This window comes from Ostrea edulis, chromosome 7 (assembly GCF_947568905.1).
Source record: "Ostrea edulis chromosome 7, xbOstEdul1.1, whole genome shotgun sequence".
In the NCBI taxonomy this organism is placed as follows: Eukaryota; Metazoa; Mollusca; class Bivalvia; order Ostreida; family Ostreidae; genus Ostrea; species Ostrea edulis.
In genome coordinates, this window is record NC_079170.1 from 34000653 (window position 1) to 34022257 (window position 21605).

Genomic DNA, 21605 nt, shown 5'->3' on the forward strand with positions numbered 1-21605 from the left:
AATAGAACTTGCAAAACTGAACAACTTTTATTCTACATGTCTTGTCAAAAGTTTCTTGAGAAAAAAGTTAATCATTGTAACAGAAATTCAATGATTCAGGCGAGCCATGAGGCCCATGGGCCCATTTCTTCATATGACACGAAAGATCTCAATAAACTGTGCAAGTTTTGTTATATATGTCTAAACAAAATATTTACGAGTAAAAAGTTATGATTTAAAACGTGGAAAAAAATTGGACACTTTTTAAAACTCCATTTTCGACCCCTACCGAGCTTCCATACTAGGCACTTCCGGAAATTTTTAAAACCCAGGTGCACAACTACAGCATGTCGTCTAACATCACTGAAAATTTCAGCACTCTAGCTTTTATCGTTTTTGAGTTTTTGTCTGGACAAAATGGTCATCAGAAAATCGATAAAAGGGGGATAACTTCCAACCGGAAGTGATTTTTCAAAAATTGAAACGGCGGTACAAACTTCAAATGGCAACGCATCAATCCTGAAAATTTGAAGCAAATCGATCCAGCCATCTCCGAGAAATCTTCTGCACAAAAATCGGTAAGGAGAAAAAAAAAGAATAATAATAAGAAGAAGAAGAAAAGTGAAAAATCAACAATAGAATAATAGAAGGGTCTTCCGCTGAAGACGGAAGACCCTAATAATAAGAAAAGTGAAAAATCAACAATAGAATAATAAAAGGGTCTTCCGCTGAAGACGGAAGACCCTAATAATAATAACTAGATTCGATCTCGTTGCGAGCAACGAGTGGGTCTTCCGTCCAAATTTAGATGTGATTAGATAAGAATTTGACTGACATTTTCGTTCATAAATAATGATACAAATATATTGTCTAGACGTACAATTTAGCTTTGGTAATGTTTTACAAATATTGATCATTTAAATGTTATAAATTAAAGACTCTCTCTACCTCTCGGCAACTAATTAAAGGGGTCAGCTTTTTTTCGAGAAAAAAGTTAATAATCTTATTTACTGCGATACAGATTCGACTGATCAGGCGAGTCATGCCGCCCGGAGGCCTATTTTTTATATCATTCTAGATATATCTCGCAAAACTGAACAAATTTTGTTCTACATGTCCTATGGAAATTTTCTTAAGAAAAAAGTTATTGATAGCGACATTTATCAGACTGTTACGGCGAGTCATAAGGCCCGTGGGCCTTTTTCTTGATATCGTTTAAAAGATCTTGCAAACCTGAACAACTTTTGGTCTACATGTTTTATCAAAAGTTTCTCCAGAAAAAAGCTATTGATTGTGACACTAATCAAACTCTTCAGGCGAGCCATGAGGCCCGTTCACCTTTTTCATGATGTTGTATGAAACATCTTGCAAAACTGAACAACTTTTGCTCTAGATGTCTTATCAAAAGTTTCTTGACTAAAATGTTATAGATTACAACAATAACCCAACTGTTCAGGTGAGCCATGAGACCCGCAAGCCTTATTCTTAACATCGTTAGTAACACTTGCGAATCTGAACAACTTTTGTTCTACATGTCTTATCAAAAGTTTCTCGAGAAAAAAGTTATTAATGTTATTAATTGTGATACAAATTCGACTGTTCAGGCGAGCCATGACGCCCGCAGGCCTATTTTTGATATCATTGGATAGATCTTGCAAAACTGAACAACTTTTATTCTACATGTCTTATCAAAAGTTTCGTGAGGAAAAAGTTAATCATTGTAACAGAAATTCAATGGTTCAGGCGAGCCATGAGGCCCATTTCTTGATACGGCACGAAAGATCTCAACAAACTGTACAACTTTTGTTATATATGTCTAAAAAAAATATTTACGAGTATAACGTTATGCGACATTTATCACTGTTAAGGCGAGTCATAAGGCCCGTGGGCCTTTTTCTTGATATCGTTTGAAAGATCTTGCAAAATGAACAACTTTTGTTCTACATGTCTTATCAAAAGATTCTCGCGAAAAAAGTTAGTAATTGTAACACTGATCAAACTGTTCAGGCGAGCCATGAGGCCCGTTGGCCTTTTTCATGATGTTGTTCGAAAGATCTTGCAAAACTGAACAACTTTTGTTCAAGATGTCTTATTAAAAGTTTCTTGACAAAAATGTTATAGATTGCAACAATAACCCAACTGTACAGGTGAGCCATGAGACCCGCAGGCCTATTTCTTAACATCGTTAGTTTACGCTTGCGAAACTGAACAACTTTTGTTCTACATGTCTTATCAAAAGTTTCTCGAGAAAAAAGTTATCAATGTTATTAATTGCGATACAAATTCGACTGTTCAGGCAAGCCATGACGCCCGGGAACCTTTTTTAAGATATCATGAAATAGATCTTGCAAAACTGAACAACTTTTATTCTACATGTCTTACCAAAAGTTTCGTGAGAAAAAAGTTAATCATTGTAACAGAAATTCAATGGTTCAGGCGAGCCATGAGGCCCATGGGCCTATTTCTTGATATGACACGAAAGATCTCAATAAACTGTACAACTTTTGTTATATATATCTAAACAAAATAGTTACGAGTAAAAAGTTCTGATTTAAAACGTGGAAAAAAATTGGACACTTTTTTAAACTCCATTTTCGACCCATACCGAGCTTCCATACTAGGCACTTCCGGAAATTTTGAAAACCCAGGTGCACAACTACAACATGTCGTCTAACATCACTGAAAATTTCAGCACTCTAGCTTTTACCGTTTTCGAGTTTTTGTCTGGACAAAATGGTCATCTGAAAATCGATAAAAGGGGGATAACTTCCAACCGAAAGTGATTTTTCAAAAATTGAAACGGCGGTACAAACTTCAAATGGCAACGCATCAATCCTGAAAATTTGAAGCAAATTGATCCAGCCATCTCCGAGAAATCTTCTGCACAAAAATCGGTAAGGAGAAAAAAAAAGAATAATAATAATAAGAAAAGTGAAAAATCAACAATAGAATAATAGAAGGGTCTTCCGCTGAAGACGGAAGACCCTAATAAGAAAAGTGAAAAATCAACAATAGAATAATAGAAGGGTCTTCCGCTGAAGACGGAAGACCCTAATAATAATAATAAGAAAAGTGAAAAATCAACAATAGAATAATAGAAGGGTCTTCCGCTGAAGACGGAAGACCCTAATAATAACGAGCTATAACTGTGTTGGGATGCCAACACAAATGTCTCCGAACACCTCCCCATGTCAGAAATGCTTTTTAATGCCAGATATGCACTCAGGATCCTCAAAAAACCTTAAAAACTAAATTTGGTTGAAATCCGACGGACTTGTTTTTTGGCCGCCATTTTCTTCAATGGCGGTCATTTTGAAACATTTGAAAATTAATTGGAAGGAAATACTGATGCTAGAAATAAACTGTGGACCCTCGATTAACCCAGAACTCAAATGTTGTAGAAATTTTAACACTTTCAAATATTTTGGTATATGGCGGCCATTTTGAAAATGGCGGCTCAAAAAAATTTTGATGGTGGAAATGGACTTGGGGTCACTAAATTACCCTAGAAATAGAATTTGGTTGAAATCCGACAACCTTGAGTTTTTGACGTTTTTTGGCCGCCATCTTGAAATGGCGGCCATTTTGAAAATTTGAAAAGTTGATCGCACCCCTCCTAGTGACCCCCTATCAGCTCAGAAAGTTTGAAGTGGATCAGTCGAAGCGTGTTCATATAATCGTGCGGACAAATTTCTCATTAAAGAAGAGGAAAAATAAGAAAATAATAATAATAATAAAAATAATAAGAAACGGAGCAAAAACAATATGTTTCCGACACTTTGTGTTCGGAGACATAATAAAAAGAAAAGTGAAAAAGAAACAATAGAATAATAGAAGGGTCTTCCGCTGAAGACGGAAGACCCTAATAATAAGAAACGGAGCAAAAACAATATGTCTCCGACGCTGTGTTCGGAGACATAATAAGAATAATAAGAAGCGGAGCAAAAACAATATGTCTCTGACACTATGTGTTCGGAGACATAATAATAATAATAATATTAATGATAATAATAGTAAGTGAAAAAGAAACAATAGAATAATAGTAGGGTTTTCCAGATTGATATTGCGCTTTATATGATAAGCTACCACTCTAGGAGATGTGCAAACATGAAGAAAAAAATATTCAATTATCACGAATGATCGGTCTTTAAATCGAGAGAAGCTACTGACAAACAAGTTGGTGTTACAGAGTTTTCAACTTGTTTAAAGTCAGCATTTCGCAAATTCAATAGTCGTGATAATAATCTAGATCGCCAATTCAACATATCATTGGGCCAAATGCTGTCTGGCGTGTTTGCCCCACTATCTAGTTTGCATTGCTTGTAGGATTTATGAGATTGATCACTGTTCATTATCTTCACCTTTCAGAAATGACAATTTTCCGAAAGTTTTCTCAAATTTTGTTGCATAGTTGAATATATGAACTGTGCGAAAATAACACCTATCTAAAGTTTAGATTTATGGCTCTATGCAAATATTACTATTTTTTGGCCTGTACAAAAATAAAAAAAAAAAAAACGGAAAAAAAATAAAAATAAAAACCCGAAAATAAACACTGCGTTTCCTTCCTTTCGGTCTTCAGATGCATGCGCATAGACGTTAAACAGTGCAGCATATCGTTCAGTGAGAGAAGTGTAGTGGATGGATCTGAAATTTTGACAGATTCTTTGAGAAAGGGGGTAAATATAGAATGAGATAAAACTCATACGTTAACTAAAGTTGATGTTGGGATTAGTATAACCGTTGGAAAACCAAGAGCTAGGGGAAACAGACCCAGGACGCAGTGGCGGATTAAGGGTTTTCGTAGGAGGGCATGGGCAAGTCAAGTATTCGCTAAAGTACTCAGCCATTTGGGGTGCCAGATCTGGAGTTTAATTTAAATCTGGCATTGGGACTAGTGAGGACGCTAGTACCTTTCTAAAAGTAAGTGCTATGTTTTCTGAATACATCACGTGTTAATTTTAAAACATTAATCAGTAGGACCGTGGAAGGGTTTCTGTGAAAATAATGATACATAATTACTTAATCATAAGATGCAGAGAATAATCTCATACTTGAAAGGAGAATATAGACCCAATAATGGGTATTTGAATAAGTTTGTACACAAAACCTTTACTGCAGCTGTCATTCAGTACCACGTGATGTAAATATGCATTTAAATGTCAGAATCAGCATGAAGAAAGTTTGAATTCTGGATGATCTTCAAACCGCAGTTGAGAGTAAATTGATGCATCCACCTTGTTCAAAATTGTCAGTATCGATAAGAATGTTATCAATTTATCAATACGTGTTTTAAAAAAAACACTTGATTAAAATATGGAAAATAAGCTGTAGTCTCTCTTTTAGGAATTAAATGTACTAAAATATCTAATTTAGTTATAAAAATGTTGAGTTAATATATACCAGCACTTCTCAACAAACCCATGGAAATTAGAAAGAACATGATATGAAAACCATTTCATAAAAGTGCTTTTTAAAATGATTTTTAAAGCTCTGGATTGATTTGGAGTGTCAGATATACAGAGGAAGGCTGTTCCGTAAACTTGCTGCAGTAAAAAATAAATGGGAAAACGGGCAGAACGTCACCGTACAAAACGTCACAGGACAAAAAGTCACAAAATTGGCAGGCCAAACAGCCATAGAACAAAATGTCACATTGATAACCTTTGATCAGATAGGATGAAAAGTCACAAAATTAACTAGGTTGTTTATGTTACATTTAGCACTTTCAGTCTATTATCAGCTATTAATGATAATAAATAAGACAGCAACCCCCAAAACATTAACTTGCTTACATAGCAATTATGGTATATGACTTCACTTACTACTGATTTTCACAATAATCTTGAGTCAAAGGAAGCCAAACATAATTCCGTCAGATTTACCTGTGACTATCAATTTGAAATTCAAATAAATTATCATAGAAAATATAACATTTTACATCTATTTTATCACACTTTACAAAACAAACCCCACATTTTTTAAATTGATATTAAATTCAATATTTTCTCACTGTCTTATCAGCTATAACTTTGGTCGAAGACATTTTGTCTTATTTTAATGAAAGGTGAAGATCACAAACAGTGACTAATCTCATCAGTCCATAAGCAATACAAAATAGATAGCTGGGCAAACACGGATCCCTGGAGACACCAGAGATGGGATCAGGTGGCTAGGATGAGTAAGCATCCCCCGTCGACCGAACACAACAGCCGTGAGTCCAATACCCTGATCAGATAAACGGAGTTATTCGTAGTCAAAATCAGTGTACCAAGAACGGCCTAACAATCGGTATGAAACATGTCAGACAGCATTTGTCCCAATATGTATTGGCAAACTAGATCGTTTTATCGAGCATAAAATTGGCGAAATGCTGACTTTAAACGAAACTGTTGAAACCCCTGCACCATCATCTTGTTTGTCAGTAGCCTGCCTTGATTTAAAAACTGATCATACGTAGAACAAGCTCTTGCGTCTCGAATCGGTTGAGAGATATAAACGCAGTATTTAGTTTGATGTTTACGAATAATATAAATTGCTTTGAATACAGTTCAAGAAACACTTGTCTGTGCATCGTCATGTTTAGATGTGTATCACTCTCGGAATGCAGAAGATATGTTTCTGCTGAATGACAAATTTTCTTCAGTCATTTATGAATTTGTTTTACAACATATTAATTTTTGTGATACCGAGATTGAATTATCAGTCATCGACTTTATTTGTTGCATTAGGAAAACTCGAATTGCAAACGAGATGTGTATCGATTTTCTCATAATCAGTTAATACGTATGAAGATATACCGTAGAGTAATGACCGCGGAATACCTTTGATCTTTGCAATAATCGTGGTAGAATTTATAATGTCTGATGTGCATGCTGAGTGAATGGAATTAACGTGCTGTGTGCAAAAAGTTACATAAATTGCTATTGGTGCTGTTTTGTTAGATTATCGGAGGTAAATTTAAGACGTTTAAATCCCCACATTTTAAGTATGATATATGCTTCATTTAATTCTACATTGTAAATATATCCGACTGTTTAACCTGACGGGCCTTGAAACAGTCTGATATTTTATTCGGCAAATACATGTAATTATGTGTTGCAAGGCAAATGACCCTCACATTCCATTAGAGTTAATTAGTTTTCAGAGAACAAAATATTCGAAAGAAAAGTTACCCTAGGTATACAATTGTAACAAGCTTGAATATGATATCCCGGGAATTAAAAGCGAAAGTCACGGTAGTTTCAGAAAACCAAGTAACCTGGCCTCAGCATGATATTCTGGGAATCAAAAACGAAAGTCACTCTAGTTTCAGAAAACAAAGGTAACCTGTCCTGAGCATGATATTCCGGGAATTGAAAACGAAAGTCACTATAGTTTCAGAAAACAAAGTAACCTGTCCTGAGCATAATAGTTTGGGAATTCAAAACGAAAGTAATTTTACTTTACTTTGTCTAAATACATTTACGGTCACATTAAACAAATTCAAAAGAACTCTGATTTTTAATTATCACAAGCGTGTATAATTTCTGCTTACGTTGATAATTGATGATAGTGCAAATAATAATTATACTAACAAAATACCTTTTTGATTAGCTCACCTGAGCTGAAAGTGAGATTTTGTCAATCGTCTGTCCGTCCGTCTGTCTTCTTTTTTTTTTTTTTTTACATTTCACCGTTCCTCAGAATCATTCGGCTAATTTCAATCAAATTTGGTAAAAATCATTCATTGGTAAATGGGATTCCCGTTTATTCAATTGAAGTGTCATGTCCCCTTCAAAGGAGAGATGCTCACGAAAAAGCAAAACTAGTCTCGAGTCATTTGAAAATCTGCTCCATGTTTAGAAATGTTCGTAACAAATGCTACGCCAAAAGTTGAAATTAATATGAATGCTTATTGATAGAGTGTAGATTCAAGTTTATTAAAACCATGGATCCGGGGGTTACGATGGAGTCACAATAGGGAAAAAGAATTTCCATGGTGATATATAGGATGAAAACATAACGAATCTCAATCATAGTTGCCAACTAACTCGATTTTGTTTGGTTACACCCGAATTTTTTACCCATAACCAGACTATTTTTTCTGACTCGGCGGATGATACGTTTCACCCAATTTCCGACTTCAGTTTTGTAAATTAGTTCGCGTATGTAATTTCCAGTTTGCAACACAAGATTGGATCTACGTAAACAATACCGATGGCCATGTACATTACAGATAAGTTATCAAAGCAGGTGTTAACAGTTATCTGAGTTATTTCAACAAATCAGGGATTAAACTCCTTATGTAGAATGACTTCCACCAGGAAGAGATCCTAATCAAGGCCAGCATACACGCCAACAAAAGTAAAAAGATCGATACTTATGTTACCACCAACAAAACTGGGAAAACGACTTTTCATGGGTAAAAAACTTATTGAGGACAACATGAAGAGTCCCAATACTCCTATAAGGAATACAGACGTACGATCTTTAAATGTTGTACTGAAGTTATACTGCACCTGACGATCAACAATTATCATGTTCATTACTTTGTCAAACACTGTATGTTATGGTTGCTAACGATGATTTAAAATGACAACATCTGTCATACGGTACTTTAAATCGATCGATTTAAAATGAAACGACTGTAATTTTCCGAAAATGTCCAGGTAGCAATTTAGATTTATTGTTCCGCAAACGTAAATCAAACCTACATTCTTTATGGACAGGTAAGGAAGTATGTAAGATAAAATGTGTGAACATTTATATTTTTCATAATATATCTAATGATTATACATGTAGTATGTGCATAAATTATGCTTCTTCGTGTGTCAGTCTTACTCCTGCAGATGTATTTGCTAATATTTACTTCGCAGCTCATGATCGACTTTTAAGTCGCTCTGACAGAAAGTAAGAATTTAAATTTGGGTCCGACATCACACAAAATACGTAACATACCAGAACATGATATATGCCTTGCGGTTTTTATTTGATATTAGTTTTAAACTACAGAATGACTTACGATGGGATGCAGCAAATCCGACACTGTAAAATGTAACAAATCTAATCCTTCTGATCCAATGTCAGTCGATAAGACGTGATGATACATGGTACATTATGCAACGCATTATGCTTCTCATGCTTTGTTGTGCGGATCAGGCAATTCTTCAAGTGAAAATATATTTCATCATGAAATAGCCAAAGTTGCGAGTACTTGACATATACGAGGGCTGTTTGATGTGCCATGTATATTGTACGATATCTTAAAAACATTCGACTCAAATAGTAAAATGAACATTACATAACTTCAAAGTATTCTCCACAGTTTGAAATACATAATTTCTATCTCTGAATTCATTTCTGAAATGCGTCACGGTACGCTGATTTAGGTAGAGCTCTGGGGCACTGACTGATGGCTGAACCAAGGGCTATTCGGGACTTGTAACGACGACCAGAGAGGAACTTTTTAAGTTTTAGAAAAAGAGGGGAAAATCGCATGGGGTTTGATCTGGAGAGTATGGTGGGAGTGGCAAGATATTAACCTTCCCCGACTCCAAAAATTGCTTCACAACCTCACATGTATGTGACGGAACATTATCATGAAGTAGACGAACATGCCTAAATCCTGACACAGGGCGTCGTTTATCATAATATTTCTTGAGCATTTTAAGATAACATCTTGGTAATACCGATCTGTAACACCTTTGCCCTTCGACACCGGAATTTGTACGGCTATACAATCACATGAAAATAATATGCAATAAAGAACCTTCTTTATGCTCATGGTTCTTTAGGCAACTACAGGCCTTCTACCGTGTTTAGTTAGCCATATTTTGTTTACAATTTTTCTTACTGGGTTGAAATAGTAAACCCATTTTCGTAACCAGTAACACTGTTTGCAAATTGTCTTTGATTGAATTTGGGAAACATTTTTAGCAATTGCTCAGCGTTTTCTACTCGTACCCGTTTTTGGTTATCTGCCGATAAAGCTTTCATACTTTCAAAATACACTTCAAAATGAATTGTGACCGCGATAGCGATATGCCAACACTTTTGGAAATATCATGAACCGTGTCTCTACCATCACTTTCTATCATTTCCTTGACTTTTGAGACATTTGCCTTGCCTGTTAAAGTCACAGGTCGGCCAGATTTTTCTGCACCTTTGACGAACTTTGTGCCAGTCAGAAATTTCTTTCTCCGCCTACGAACTCTCTCATAAGATACCTTATCAGACCCATAAACTGTCCCAAATTCAGTAAATATCTACATTACCGAATGTCCGAGTTTTGTGCAATCTTTCATATAAACTCTAATTTCTTTAATATTCTCAACCCAACAATTTTTACAACAGTGGTCAACGACTTGCTTTATTGAAATGACTAAATTTAAAACTTATACCGTTGGAAAGGTATAAAATTAAAGATTTACAAGAGTATCATCATCCACGAAATCGTACAAAGCGTTATTGCCCTGTGGTACAATACACATTACATATCGAACAATCCTCGTACATATAATTATTTTCCATATCATACCGTTGTATCAGAGTTTGTATGACTTGTTTTACTATTAAGCCCAGTGTTATGTGTACTTACAAATACTTATTGTACATATCTTGTTTGATATCGACAAAAACGTAATTGTCTGGTATTTTATCCTGCACGTTTTATTCCCTTCATTTTCTATTTCATAGAAAACTTACAACTTTAAGTAGTCCCACCTTTCCGTGATATACGATTTTGCAAACATCAATAATCTATCAAGTTGTATGCATGAAACGAACATAATATTCATACTTTTCCAATAGTTATTGTGAAAAATATTGTTAAACATAAACTATTTCAGAAATTCTATATATGTATAAATAATCAATAACATGTTTCAAAATATTGAATCCAAGGGCAATGACATTGTTTTCATTGAATTCTTTATCATATCCATTATTCGATATATTTCCTTTATTTTTCGAAGACATTTTATATATTTTTGTAAGATAACAGTTTCAAGAAATTATCATGAATGAAAAGTGAAGATAATAAACAGTGATTAATCTCATAACTCCTATAAGCCACACAAAAAAGAGAGTTGGGCAAATGCGAACCCCTCGATATATAAGATATGAGATCAGGTGCCTCGGGGGAGTAAGCATCCCCTGTCGACGTTTTACACCCGCATGTAGCCTTCCATGTATGTCTTCATAAGGTGAATGTTCATGTAGAAGTTTTTTTAAAGAAATTCTGCTTTATAAAAAATTAAAAATGGGCCAGCTAACAAAGGAGCAGAATCCGTAACCATGGGGTTTCCTCAGACTGTTGGGATACCTGATCACCAAAGACAACGAATATGTTACCGATAAGAAACTCCAGCATATTTTTTTTATTTCAACTCCAGAGTACTTATGCGTTGAAAATGAGTGATATTTAAAAAAGTAATATTTTGAATGACTGATTACTGGAAATGGATCTTGTGCTCCTTTGTTAGCTGACCTGTTTTTATATTCATATGAAGCAGAATCTATTCAAAAACTTCTACGTGAGAAGAAAAAATCTCTCCCTGTGACCTTCATTTCGACTTTTAGATATATCGATGACGTTTTGTCTATTAGCAATGATAGCTTTCATTCATATGTCGATTTGATATATCCCTGTGAGCTCGAAATAAAGGACACCACAGAGTCGTCCACTTCTGCTTCATACTTAGATATTTTATTGAAAGTAGACATTAACGGCAAACTAACAACTCAACTGTATGACAAACGGGATGATTTCAGCTTCTCCATCGTCAACTTCCCACATTTATGTAGCAATATTCCATTATCACCTGCATATGGTGTTTATATATCTCAACTGATTCGATATGTAAGAGCTTGTTCTGGGTATAGTCAGTTTTTAAATCGAGGTAAGCTACTGACAAACAAGTTGATGGTACAGGGATTTCAACAGTCTCGATTGAAGTCAGCATTTCGCAAATTCTATGGTCGTTATAACGATCTAGTTCGTCAATACAACCTCTGGTGTGTCCAGGGGTCCGTGTTTGCCCAACTATCTATTTTGTATTGCTTGTAGGAGTTATGAGATTGATCACTGTTCGTTATCTTCACCTTGCATCTTTCCGTTTTCCGTTTTTGTTGAAGAAGCAACTTTTTATGATGTGAAGAAGTTTAGTCTTTTAAATTATCGTGAGGAATGGTCATGTAAAAAAGTGTTAATATACGATTTTCTTTTCTTAGAAAACCCGATATCATATACATTTCATTTGATGATTTCTTAGTTTTAATCCTAACAAATTAGATTATGTTCACTTTCTATCCGTTTATCAGATGACGACGCAAGTATGAAGTCACGTTAACAGTGATGTGATGTAAAAAATAGAAATAAAGTATCATTGTTGTTAAGGCCACAGCAAGATATTTGAAGCTTTTAAAGAAATTTTGCTTGCTGAATATGTGAATATAGTCTGCTATTGCATTCAAACTTTTCAATTATAAACAAACTTTGCAGTGCCATGATATAGACCATCTTATACTTAATCCTCATCTTCTTTCAACTATAATCCAGGTGGACGTGTCATTACTGGTGATGTTGATATAATTCAGATTGAGGACCTCAAATCACTTATTCTAGAAGGTCAAAAATACAGAGAACCTCGGTCTTTCAATTGGCGACAGAATTTCATTTATATTATGAGTTCTGTCGAGGATTATGCCAGATGATGGGCTAAATATGAAAAAGAAGAACTTGATACATTGTCAGAATGGATTAAAAGCATAAGAGGAATATTAAATTCACGCATTAGACATATAATAACAGAAGTACGTACCATCTATCCTTCTGTGTTTAGTAAACCAGAAGTGATAAAAGAATTAGATAGGTTACATGAGGAACATGTTTTGGTTCCAGCTAACAAAGCTAGTAACAACATTGTCTTTGTACGGCTCATTATTACAACTGTATTTTAAACGAACTTAGCATTAATTCCACTTTTGGCAATCGTACTTATACTCCAACTGCCCTTTCAAAAGACGAAATTCTTCAAAACCATGCTTTAGTTTTAAACACATTTAATATCCCAGGAAATGGGACGGATGATTATGAGTTCCCGTACGTATACTGGATTTCTAAACTTCATAAAAACCCTTCGAAAGATACATTGCTGGATCCAGTATATGTTCTACCAAGCCCCTATCTTTGCTCCTCAGGAAATAATTACCAGCTGTGAAGGAAAAATGTCAAACGTACTGTGCGACTACATATGCCAGAAGTGGTGTAAATCAAATGTAGATTCTAATGAATTCTAAAGAACTTTTAGTAAACTTGAAATCGGAAAACGTTTCTCAAATACAAAACATCAACATGTATGATTTTTCAATATTTTACACAACCATTCCTTAAACTAAATTAAAGACATCACAGACAGTTGCTTCTAGGAATAAAACCGGAAAACGCAAATATTCTTATCTAGTGATCAGTCATCCAATTACTTTACTAAACGCCATTCTGATTCCACGCACAGGTACTCTGAAGTTCAAGTAAAGAACATGCTAGAGTTCCTCATTGACAATATCTTGGTGGTCGTTGGTATCAGCTCTTCCAATAGCCTGTTGAAATCCCTATGGGCACAAATTGTGCTCCTATGTTAGCAGACTTTTTTAAAATATTCATATGAAGCAGAATTTATTAAACATAAACTTCCACGTGAGAGGAAGAAATCTCTTGCCGTGGCCTTTAATTGCATATTTAGATATATCGATGACGTATTATCTATCAACAATAATAGTTTCATTCATATGTCGATTCAATATATTCCAGTGAACTCGAAATAAAAAAACACCACAGAGTCGTCCACTTAAATTTCATTGAACGTAGATATCAACGGCAAACTAACAACTCAAGTTTATGGCAAACGGGATGATTTCAACTTCTCCATTGTCAATTTCCCATATCTATGTACATGCAGCAATATTCTATAATCACCTGCAAATGGTGTTTATATCTTTCACTGGCTCGATACGCAAGAGCCTCTTCTACGTATGATCAGTTTTTAAATCGAAGCAAGCTACTGACAAACAAGTTGATGGTGTACAGTTGTTTAAAGTCAGCATTTTGCAAAATACATAGTAGGTATAACGATCTAGTTCGTCAATATAACCTATCATTGGGTGAAATGCTTGTCTGGCTTGTTTTATGCCGATTGTTAGGCCGTTCATAGGACACTTATTTTGACTGCGGATAACTATGTTTACCTGATCAAGATATAAGGCTCATTGCGGGTGTGATCGGTCGACGGGGCATGCTTACTTCTTCTAGGCACCTGATCCCATCTCTGGTTTATCCAGGGATCCGTGTTTGGCCAACTGTATTTTGTGTTGGTAATAGGAGTTATAAGATTGATTACTGTTCGTTATTTTCACCTTTCATTGCTGGCAAGGGGTAATGTCGCCGTGCCAACTTATGTGATACAATATAAACTAAGTTTTTTTCCCAATCTGCTCAGGCAATGAAATTACATGTTACAAATACAATTAAATTATTTGAGGAATTTAAACTTTGAAAACATGAAAAATTAATTATACACAACGTGTATAAAGTAAAATGAATGGGATCGTATGTATTGCGTACGAATATTGTGGTAAGTGGTCCTGTTTGTTATTTGCATACAAAAAAATTATCACTTTTGTTATTTGGACAACGTGAAAGGAATAATGAGGAAAATATTATTTTTGATTTAATGGATAAATTTCAATGTTTCACTGTTGAAAATGTAATAGAATAATTTAAATGATCTTTTGATTAATGAACAGAGCATGGAACTGCTAACGGCAAGGGACAGGGCCCAGTTATCACAATGGATTGGTGAAGCCTGTCATTTCGAATTGCAGTACAAAACCAGTCGTGATGGATGTTCAGCATCGACATTTCACCAACTATGTGATGGCATAGGTCCAACAGTAACGATTCTATATAATACCGATAACAGTGTTTATGGAGGGTTCCTTTTGAAAGATTGGAAAAACTCCGAGGGCTGTATTAAAGATAATCATGCTTTCCTGTTTACATTGCATTTTAATGGTGTTTCAAAACCAAGGAAATTCTCGGTAACCAATGCAAACGAGGCAGCGTACGCACATCAAAGGCTTGGTCCAGCATTTGGAAATGTTGATATGTCATTATTGAATCCCTATACGAAAATGAAGAGTCGAGTAAAATGGGCAGCCCACATAGAACCTGATTTGTTGACTTTCTACGACACAGTGAATGTGATGGTGGAACGTGGTACAAAAACACAATATTTCTCTCTGAATGGACAGGCAGGCTTTGGGGGTGCCTACCAAAAACCAAATGAAAATATGAATTTTATAAATAATGGCCATATGAGCGTATTTGATTTGGAAGTGTACACAGTCAAAGGTATTTATCAAAATAAATCAAAATTTCAACTGGTCGTTAATTTGGTAATGTTTATACATTGATTTCAAGTCTTGTCTTTATAAAAACATAAAATACAATTCAGTATTTGGAATGAAATTGCTATATCATCTAAACCCTACGTAAGGAGGTAATTCTGAAAATGTGTACTTCAAAATGAATTGAGAATAATTCTTGCATTCCATTTTGGTTAGTAACAAAACTCTCCACGAGTTCGTCACCTGAACAACTGTCATCCAAGACTTGGAGAGAATCGCCGCTTTGGAATGCACAGGTAAAACTGAATTATGTACTCATCATATAGTCGATTAATTCCGGTCATATCGCTATACCTATAATGCAATCAGATGAAACTTTTTGTTATCAATTGATTGGACTGGTCAACTCTTAAACCGACTTTCATCAGATATACTCAGTATGTATTTAATCTATAATGTCAACAGGACGGTGAAGATGTTGAAGATTATTCCATTTTTCTGAATTTCTTATCGATTACAGGGTTATCGAACTTTAAAGGAGTTCGTATCGAATTACAAGCCACTGGAGGACATGAATTCACCAGAAGTAAATATTTTACTAGTAGGCCAAATAGGAGCAGGGAAATCTAGTATCTTCAACACAATTAGCTCAGTCTTTCGTGGTGAATTAACTGCACGCGCTTGTGCAGGAAATTCCTTACATAGCCTCACAACAACTGTAAGTACTGTTGCTTTAAATGTTTATTGAAATTTGAGTGATAGAATTATTGGGGAAAAGGGCAATCTTGTCAGTAATATATTTTCCTATTGAATATATACAATGAATGGACACAGACATGGTGAGTTAGATGTTTACATTTAAATATGTTTTCTCTCTATAACTCTTTGAAACTACAATATATGCATGTTAATTACCCATATATACAACTGTCAGTAAATTTTACGCTTGCATATAATTGAAATACGTTAGGAGGCGGGAATTATGGAAATTAACAAGGATTGAAATGTGTATTTTAAATCTATATTACATAGTATTTTTGGCTGTTGAATTTATATGCATACAAAGGTTAAGATAAGGAACTGTAATAACTGAAAGGGTAAATATGACGAACAGTGATTAATCTCCTAACTGCTATAAAGAGTACAAAACTAAGAGTGGGGAAAACACGGACCCCTTGGTACACCAGAGGTGGGATCAGGTGTCTAGGAGGAGTAAGCCTTTCTGTCAATCAGTCACACTCGCCGTGATTCCTATATCTGTGTGTACATAGGAAGAAAAAATGAAGACAACTAACTGACTAGTCTCATCAATTTTATGCTTTGTTTTAGCTACGTAAATACAGAATCCGAAATCCTGAGAAAGGCGGGTACTTAAACTTCCGGTTGTGTGACACTCCTGGGTTAGAGGAAGACATGTCTATTAAACATCAGGATATGGTGCTTCTCCTTGACGGGTTCTTGTCAGATCAGTACAAGGTGTGTTCACTATCTAGCAGTCTGTAGTACTTCCTAATCATAACGCTACTGATAAATGAAAATAACATGTCTATTCTGTTCTTTTTTCGCAGTTTAATCCGATTGCACATGCGTCACAGCGGGATCAAGGATACAATAATACACCGACCTTCAAAGACAAGATTCATTGTGTGGCGTTCGTTATAGATGGGAGTTCTGTTGATGTTTTGCAAGGAACAATCCGTCAACAATTACTGCAATTTCGATCTTTAATGGTGGAAAGAGGTAAATGAATGCTGAAATATTTCTTAAAATCAAAAGAGTAGAGGTGGTGATTTTTAGGTCACATGAGTAAACTCAGGTGACCTATTGCAATTGATTTTCGTCCGTCGTCGTCCGTTGTCCGTCGTGCGTTAACAATTGAACATGATTAACTTCTTCTTGATAACCATCATTACAATTCTTTTCAAATTTGGTATAAAGCATCATTGGGACAAGGGGGACATACATTGTAAATTTTGGGATTCCTGTACGCCTGGGTCCCTAGGGGTGGGGCAAAAACTGCCCAAAATTGACCAATTTTCAAAAATATTCTTCTCACGAATCACACACACGTAAGAAAAAATAAATACATAGTGATGTAGAGCAGGGAGGCTTCTACCGTAATTGTAAATTTCATAATCTCCGGGGTAGGGGTTCTAACCCCAGGGTGAGACCAAACTTGTTATATGGTGTTTATGTGTTAAACACTTAAATTACATCTTCTTCAATGCTATTGATACTAAATTGAAAGTAAATAGACATTTAGAAAGAACAGGTAGTCCTTTACCAAAATTGTAAATTTCATTATTCCAGGGTTAGGGGTTGTGCTATCAGGGTGGGACCAAAATGGTAAGTTATTAAGTGTGTAAATAATTGACATTTTTAACTTCTTCTTGATAACTATCATTCCAATTCAATTCCAATTTGGTATGAAACATATTTGGAACAAGGGGAACATAAATTGTAAATTTTAGAATTCCTGCACCCCTGGGGCCTTAGGGGCAGGGCAGAAACTGCCCAAAAATGACCAATTTTCAAAAAATAATTTCTCAAGAACCACACACATGTAAGAAAAACTAGATGCATAGTAATATAGAGCAGGAAGGCTTCCACCAAAATTGTAAATTTCATGATTCCCGGGATAGGGGTTCTGACCCCAGGGCAAAACTTGTTATATAGTGTTTATGTGTAAAACACTTAAATAACATTTTCTTTAGTGCTTTTGATACTAAATTGAAACTAAATGGATAGAGCAGGTAGTCTTTTACCAAAATTATACATTTGATTTTCCCCAGAGTAAAAGTTATGACCCCAGGGTGGGGCAAGCTTAGTATATAGTATTTATGGGTAAGTTTGCTGATACTGTATGAAATGTAAATACATATATAGGAATAGCAGAAAAGGATGTAGAAAAAATGGTGAATTTCACAACCCAGGGTTATGACTTTAAGATGAGTCCAAATTGGTCATATATGTTCATGCTTTAATGTTAATACATCTAGTATTTAAAGCCTTTCATCAGTGTATGCACTTTTAAGGCAGTGAAGTTTTAAGAACACATCTTGTTTTATACTGTTGCTGAACATTAGAATTTAGCTTAGATATTCAGAACAGGATTGTTTTCTAGATTTCATAGTCCATGGAAGTAGTGATACTTTTCCACTAGTATTCAGATGACGGATAAGGCCTGTGGGCCTGTTGTTTCTTTAATACATTACATTGAGTAAATGCATGTCAGTTACAGCTAAATACGAGTATGTGTAATCTAGTAAATAACAACTGAATGACTAGAGTAAATGATCTTATCAAGCTAAGAATAAGCGATGAAAAATAACTGATTATTTTTTGGGGGTTTGAAAAGGGATACCACAGATTGTGTACCTGACGAAACTGGATAAAGTCTGTTCTCTTGTGGATAAAGATGTTCGACTGGTTTTTCATAGCGACGCCTGCAGAAAAGCTCTGGACACAACTGCTGACGTCATTGGTATTCCTCGGGGTCACATCTTTCCAGTGAAAAATTATGAAAAGGAGACTCAGTTGAATACAGGAGTGGATATTCTCGCTTTGACTGCTCTCAGGCAGACTCTCTTGTATGCAGACGATTTTCTGGAGGACCAGTTTGAAATCTCGTGTAGCCTTTGAATGAGATCTGCAGCAACCTCTGTTATTTCACATAACTGTATCTTAAGTTTCCTTCATATTTAATTTTATGTGCGGCGGGTGTGACTGGTCAACAGGGGATGATTACTTTTACTAAGTATCAAGGTGTGAATTGTTATGCTGTTCTTAATTGTCCATTCTTTAAAGGATTTTTTAGATTGATCGTTGTTTGTTATCTTCACCCTTTTATTGAATTTACTACTTTCTAATGGAGACTCTATGACTTCTTGAAAAATAATCATATTCTTATTTTTCATTGCTGATTTAGGAATGAGTTTGGTGTGATATTTATTCTTATAACTTTAAATTCAACAATTATATTACATGGATGTTTTGGAAAAAGTACAAAGCACAACTACATGAATTACATAATATGAACTTTTGGGGTATTTGTAGGTAGAATCAGAATGGTGTATAACAAAGTGATTAATTTTGAATGATTGATCACTAAATAGGATTATTTCCTTTTTCCCATTTATGGTGAAAACAAAAGACCAACTGTCTACGATGCCAAAGAGGCTAGTCTCTTAATTTATCGTGAGGAATGGTCGTGCAAAGTGTCGAAACGTCATACGTCCAAGAATAAGAGCTATGCATGAGGGAGATAGCATCCTTAATTTTGAAATGAATTTCTAAATTTTATCCCAGGAATTAAATATACTTCCGTATTTTCAAGCTAGTAACGAAGTACTGATCCTTGGACGAATTTGGCTCTAGTTTTTTGTTTTGTTTTTGGCATTCTAGTTTTCCTTTTAGCTCCTACAAGTTTATTGTTATTTCAAATTTCCAAAATTTCGGCTTGAGCATCACTGAAGAGACATTATCTATCGAAATGCGCATCTGGTGCATCAAAATTGGTACCGTATACGTTTTACATTATGAGCCCTGGGTCGAGGCCTCTGCTGGTGGACTGTTAGTCCCCGGGGTTCTCTACAGCCCAGTAGCTAAGTACTTCGTTACTAGCTTGAAAATACGGATGTATATTTAATTGCTGTTATAAAATTTAGAAATTCATTTCAAAATTAAGGATTATCTCCCTCACGCATAGCTCTTATCCTTGGACGAATTTGGCTCCACTTTTTTGGCACGCTGTGTTTGGCTATATTTAGCTCTAAAACTTCATAGTTATTTCGGATTTCAAACATTTCGGTTGAGCATCACTGAAGAGACATTATTTGTCGAAATGCGCATCTGGTGCATCAAAATTAGTACTATATAAGTTTTACATGTACTAATGCTCATCTTTACAAATTTTAACCCACCAAACAACTTTGTTGACAACTATTTAAGATGTATCTATATTGTCATCTTTTTAATATCAAGATGTTAAAATCATTCTAGAAATGGAAGTAATACATGTCAATATCAGTAACAACATGCAAATTCATCTAAAACTTTATCTATTAACAAATATAATCTCATGTACATAATTGTATACATAACAATGCATTTATCTAATTTAAACATATATTGTAAAAAAATTTGTTTTGATGAATATCAGATATTTTTTTATTTTAATGTCAAATGTCCATATGAAATAAATGAATAAATAAATATATACGATGACATCAATGTAGCAGATGGACAATCAGCATGGATTGGTCATTGGGTAGAGTACCAGACTATGGGTCCTGGGTTGGATTCTCAGTCCTGCCATATGTTTTTGAATAATTCCCCTGCTCGTCTTTTCACACAATCATGGCAATGGAAGGTGAGCATTTCTCCGTTTCGCAAAAGATTTTTCAGGCCATTACAGCATTGTACCCATAGACCTAAAACATAATAGTATTACATGGATTTAAACAACTGTCATTAGACTGCAATCAAATTTCGTAAGGCTTGAAAAATACATGCAGCATAATTGTCAGTTAAACAAACTGTAAAATTGTGATAATACTGATTTTTTATTGAATATTTATCTACACCATGTCTGGGAAGATATCAACAAGTATCACATACACTTTCTAATTTTAATAATTTATTACCCAAGAGCCCATATTAAGAAAATGATTTGAAATGACGCCAATGTCAACTTCAGTAGTTCTTCATTACCCATTCTCCTTGTAATGAACTTGACTTCTTTCGAAAACATAAATAAATACTCTTTAACCAAGAATGGTAAGTTTCAATTAAAGACATACACGTTTCTAAATTAAAAAAAAATAATCTAAATAATTTTTCATGACATTTCAGGTACAATTCATTTGCATTCTATTTTGTTTCTACTTAATTCTCAGATTTGATTTAGTCTAGAGTTAACATATTTTGATAGTTCCTGGTTGTGGCAAGTAAAAATGAAAAATCAGCTGATATGTAGTGCAGTGAGCTATATAAATGGAATTTTACTGTAGCAAAGGTGAGAAAAATCTTCAACACAATTGAGTATCGAACCTGGTAAATTTGCATTTCTAGTTAGGTGATCTAACCACTGAGCTACTCAGACTGACATATAAAGTATGGTAGTACTACAATATAAATTTAAAGGGGCATATTTGCTGTGAAAGTGATTGCAACTATTTTCTCTCTCTCTCAAAATCTCTCAATGGCAAAGGACTATGTATTATACTGACTAATAAAAA

The 21605-nt window shown here is 34.8% G+C and overlaps 1 protein-coding gene and 2 long non-coding RNA genes across 11 annotated transcripts in view; 1 reads left to right on the forward strand and 2 right to left on the reverse strand.

Annotated features, from left to right (window-relative positions):
• The window catches only part of LOC130048051 (uncharacterized), a 30260-nt gene extending 19963 nt beyond the window's left edge, over positions 1-10297 (reverse strand). The window contains exon 1 of the long non-coding RNA XR_008796878.1: positions 8984-10297. This is a non-coding gene — a long non-coding RNA (uncharacterized LOC130048051). The remainder of the gene's footprint in view (positions 1-8983) is intronic.
• On the forward strand, positions 4571-20582 carry LOC125657258 (interferon-induced protein 44-like). Of its 3 annotated transcripts, none has more exons than XM_048887953.2 (7): positions 4571-4902; positions 14766-15370; positions 15583-15662; positions 15887-16084; positions 16696-16842; positions 16935-17106; positions 18725-20582. In XM_048887953.2, the coding sequence occupies exons 2-7, from the start codon at positions 14767-14769 to the stop codon at positions 19006-19008; spliced, it is 1485 nt and encodes a 494-aa protein (XP_048743910.2). In that variant the 5' UTR covers positions 4571-4902; position 14766; the 3' UTR covers positions 19009-20582. The 3 variants fall into 3 exon arrangements, with proteins under 3 accessions (XP_048743910.2, XP_048743911.2, XP_048743909.2); XM_048887954.2 differs by lacking the exon at positions 4571-4902 and adding an exon at positions 8652-8698 and having other exon boundaries at positions 14764-15370; XM_048887952.2 differs by lacking the exon at positions 4571-4902 and adding an exon at positions 8668-8690.
• Positions 20410-21605, reverse strand: part of LOC130048050 (uncharacterized) — a 31495-nt gene continuing 30299 nt past the window's right edge. For all 7 annotated transcript variants that reach the window (XR_008796877.1, XR_008796876.1, XR_008796872.1 and 4 more), the window contains one exon: positions 20410-20798. This is a non-coding gene — a long non-coding RNA (uncharacterized LOC130048050). The remainder of the gene's footprint in view (positions 20799-21605) is intronic.